Raw genomic sequence first — 4,787 nt, 5'->3', positions numbered from 1 at the left:
AAAAAAGCATTGTAAAAAGATATACAAATGATCATTTAAAGATTGAAAGAAATAAAAAAAATTACCAGCTAAAGTTAGGAATATTATTATTGCTTATTTTTTGAAAATATAATAAATAAATAATGATAGAAATACATTATATCATAATACAAGATAGATTAGAATTAATCCATAAATATCAGTGACTATATCATAAAATTTGTTAAATGTGCCTGTGCATATCATGGGCGGCCGTAAACAAAATTAATTTCAGCACAGTTTCGCAAAGTTTTCCGAATCAAATGTGGTGGTAATAAAATAAAGTAGAAAGTTTCCACTTTTATATATATCCGTCTTTTATCGCGTGGAACGACGTGGAACATATAAAAAATCATTACTTCAAAATTAATTTACAAAAAAAAACTTATCGATAATTTATAACGATTTAAATTAAAAATAGATATTATATCAAGAGAAATTTAAACTCTTCTTAATAAATTTACAAAATATTTCTCAACTATCGAAATGTGACCATTATTATTTATATAAATTTATTTTGTTTAATCTGTAAACGTTTAAAAAGAGAATTAAAAATTTTAATGTACAAGAGTTTTAATATATAATTATTTTTTTATAAATTTGAAAATGAATTTTTACCCACATTTAACTTACATTTTTCGAATTGATTTATACTCGAAATCTCGTTATCCTCGATTAACAATATCATAATTTCTCGCCTCTTTATCTCTTTATTGGAAAACATTCATAAAATCATTTTACGTTTACCTACCTTGATACCGATTGAAAAACTCGGTTGATAACGCTATACAAAACTTATCCTCGACACACACACACACACGTATACACATCCTCCAATTATTCGCGAATTCGTGATGCGTTCGTTCCTCTCGATTTATTTATCACGGCAGCCTGATATTTTGGAATAAATGATGTTACGCGACCGAACCGGGGAGGGGGAAAATTGTTTATGGAAATGGATAATTTGGTGATCATTTCGTTCACGCGTTGTTTATTCGTCTCGAAATTAAACGAGACGCGAGAGATTTTTCCATTTACGAAATGGAAAAATCGAAATGAAAATGGCGGAGACGCGATTTATATCTGCTTCGAATTTATTACAGCGTTAAATTGCGAGGGAATGATAGATGCAAGAACGCAAGAAGGTAAGGTAAGATCGCGTGACTTCGGTGGTTTCGGGCAATTGCACGAATCCGCGAGCTCCGTGCTGTTGAAACTTTCCCGTCGAAAAAGTTTCGTTACGTATCGATCGTATTTAATATTTACAATTATATATAATTTTTTGTTTTTCGCAGGATGCTCGGGAAATCCGGATGCGAAGCGGCTGTACGACGACCTCCTGTCGAACTACAACAAGCTGGTTCGTCCAGTGGTCAACGTCACAGACGCCCTCACCGTTAAAATCAAGCTCAAACTCTCGCAGTTGATCGACGTAGTAAGATAAAATAGCCAATAGGGCAATGAGATGAATAAAAGTTACCGAGGAAGATAGAGAAAATTGAGAAAGTGATCGTTCGCCTTCTGTTTTTCTTTCCAGAATCTGAAAAATCAAATCATGACAACGAACCTCTGGGTAGAACAGGTGTGTGCGCGTGTGTATTGTATATAACCTATGTTGTGTATAAACCTAACCTAAAATTTGTAACAACTAAATCCGAATTGAGAATTCGTTTTAAAATTAATATTTCGATTAATTTCCATTACGTTCGTCAATACAATACTTCTGAATATACGAATTCTACGATTCTAACCGATATTTTTTATGCTTAATCTTGTTTGTTGAGGAAAGATGGCGCGTGGAAGAACTCGAAAGATTCCGCTTGCGTGATTCCCTCGTTTCTCGTAATCGTTCGAGTCGTGCATTGTCTTCCCGTGAATGATACCGTATGAAACGGGCGGATACGTGGTAAAACGAAAATCGGGAGAGGGAGAGCTCTTCCACTCGAGAGTCGCAAAATAAGTCCGGTGAACCGTGCAACCCACTTTCCAACGTTACGTAAGACAGATTCGCATCCGATTCCGTGTATCCATTTCGCTCTCTCCCCTCTCTTTTATCTTGCACAAAATTAGGGATCAAAAGAAAGAAAGAAAGAAACATTGCGAGAATCAAGAGGAGGAGGAGAAATTTCTTGCTTTAATTTATCCTTTTAGCGATATTTTTCAAATTAATTATTCCAAGCAAAAATCTTTTAATAATGAAAAAAAAAAAGAAATTTAATTGCATAATCACTGTCTTCGATTTCGTTGTTACCAACAAAGAGAATTAAAATTGCAAAAATTGTTAAATTAACGAATCGATAAAGTAAAAAATCTCGTGAGAAATGGAAAAGAATCGTGTTTGTTTCAAGGTTTCATTAATTGAATCCCTTGATGAATCGTATTCAATGGCGGTACTTACGCGGCCATTAATCTGTTGGACAGCGTGATTAGGTAAATGGGCGTAAGTACATAAAGAGGAGCACACCCGATACATAATCAGATCAAATATCGGTCGAGAAGTTTCCATAGTATATTAATGGAGAGTCGGCGGTGATGGTGGCCACGCGTAACGAACGACCGAACGAGAAAGGTGGAGTGGCGGTTTCCCGCGAATTTCGTAAAACTTTCTAGTTTACCTTCCGGCACCGCTCTTCGCCCGATCGACTTTATCGATAATAGATAAATTCGAATCCCAATAGCCGCGAAGATCCTTCTCGAGAGACTTGTCTAAGGAGTTGTAGGTGGTTTGAAGTTTATATACTTCGGATATTTGACGTGTCATGGTTTAATCCTCATTTCGTTTAGGAAGATTTTCTAGAAAGCAATGTCTTTCTCTTAATTTCGTTAACTATTTGTGCAAATCTTAGAGAGTAATCTTTGTGAGAGTATAAAGATGCTCCTCGAATTATCCAGGGAATAATATGTGATAAAGTTTGTATTTTGGCTATTTAAAGTTTGTTATATTTAATTTTAAAATTTAAGAATTTTTAGGGTTTAGGAAGATTTTCTAAAAATTAGGAAACTGGCTTTCTCTGTTTCGTTAATTATTATTATTGTGATCTAATTCTAATTTCATTTAAAAAAATTTTTTAGAAATCAGAAAGCAGTGTTTTTCTCTGGTTCATTAACTATTTGTGCAAATCTTGAAAAGTAACTTTTGAGAATGTAAAGAATTATCCAGGGAATCATATATGATAAAGTTTATATTTTGGCTATTTGGAATTTGTTCCTATGATTCATATCTAATCCTAATTTTTAAGGTTTAGGAAACTTTTCTAGAAACCAGAATAGTATATTTCTCTATATTAGTTTTATTAACTATTTACAAATCTTGGAAAGTAACTTATGAGAGTGTAAAGAATTATCCAGGGAATAATACATGATAAAGTTTATATTTTGGATATTTAGGATTTCTCATATCTAATTTTTAGAGTTCAGATAACTTTTTCAGAAATTAGAAAACAGTGTTTTTCTCTGTTTCATTAACTATTTATGGAAATCTTGGAAAATAACTTGTGATTCTAATTCTAATTTAGGAAAATTTTTTAGAGACCAGAATAGAGTGCTTTCTCTATTTCATTAATTATTTGCAAATCTTGGAAAGTAACTTATGAGAATGTAAAGAATTATCCAGGGAATCATATGTGATAAAGTTTATATTTTTGCTATTTGAGATTGTCATATCTAATTCTAATTTTTAGAGTTTAAGAAACTTTTTTAGAAATCAGAAAGCAATGCTTTTCTCTGTTTCATTAACTATTTGTGCAAATCTTGGAAAATAAACTTGATTGATCTAATTCTAATTCTAATTTAGGAAGATTTTCTAGAGAATAAAATACAGTGCTTTTCCTGGTTCATTAACGATTTGTACAAATCTTGGAAAATAACTTGTGAGAGTGTAAAGAATTATCCAGGGAATCATACGTGGTAAAGTTTATACTTCGGCTATTTCAAGATTCGTTATATAGCAATGCTTTCTCTGCTTTGTTAACGACTTGTGCAACTCGTGATTCGTAGAAATCTTGGAAAAATAATCTTTAGTTGGATGAATTAATAACATAACTCAGGCGTTGCGTTCTTGATTATCCTTGAATAATTAATAAAATAAGTATGAATAATAATTAATGTGTGGAAATAGGTTAGATTAGCACTATATTACACATTTTTCTCTCAATTCTGACTCTTCTATCAATTCTAAATTGAGATAGATATAATAAAAAGCTATCGACGTTAAAAATTATTCAAAGATAAATTATAAAAATATATTTTTTTTTTTCACCAGTGTATTTTACCTCGTCGAACGAGTTATTTTTCCTTTTCGCTCTTTTCTTTCTCTTTCCTCATAAACGAGCTATCCGGGGAAAAAAACCTGCTCTATTTCCTGTTAATTAACATTCTGTCGCATGCTCTCTCCGACAATCTCCCCTCCGTCAATTAACCCGACGTACAATTCCGTGCAATCGCTCTCTTATCTTTCCCTTTTATACATATACTTTCTCCCCTCTCTCCTTAACCATTAAAGATACACACAACAAAAGATATATACGCGATAATTCAAACACAGTTTCCTTTTCGATCCCCTTGCACGATATAAATAATCACACCGAGTAATGATCTTCTCCATCGTTTTCTGATTAATCGAGAAAGGAAAAGAAAAATATTCCTTTTTCCATTCATTTTGCAACGCGTATCTTCTCTCGGACACCATTTTGTATATCCCCTCTCCTTCTCTCCCAGAAATTATCGGCTTATACTCACGTCGACGAGACGAACGAAGTAATACAATCGTA

General features: G+C 32.8%; 1 protein-coding gene across 9 annotated transcripts in view; it reads left to right on the top strand.

Moving 5' to 3' along the window:
* LOC102671321 (acetylcholine receptor subunit alpha-like) overlaps positions 1-4,787 on the top strand; it is an 83,609-nt gene that overhangs the window by 63,197 nt on the left and 15,625 nt on the right. For 6 of the 9 annotated variants that reach the window (XM_031511664.1, XM_031511663.1, XM_031511661.1 and 3 more), the window contains 2 exons: positions 1,314-1,453; positions 1,556-1,600. In XM_031511664.1, coding sequence (XP_031367524.1) covers positions 1,314-1,453; positions 1,556-1,600 — 185 coding nt within the window. Of the gene's footprint in view, positions 1-1,030; positions 1,164-1,313; positions 1,454-1,555; positions 1,601-4,787 lie in introns of those variants that run through there. The other 3 variants (XM_031511657.1, XM_031511656.1, XM_031511662.1) reach the window with 2 other exon arrangements.

This window comes from Apis dorsata, unplaced genomic scaffold, assembly GCF_000469605.1.
Source record: "Apis dorsata unplaced genomic scaffold, Apis dorsata 1.3 scaffold_341, whole genome shotgun sequence".
In the NCBI taxonomy this organism is placed as follows: Eukaryota; Metazoa; Arthropoda; class Insecta; order Hymenoptera; family Apidae; genus Apis; species Apis dorsata.
Note: the sequence above shows the minus strand (reverse complement) of the source record. Positions and strands in the feature narration are given on the sequence as shown.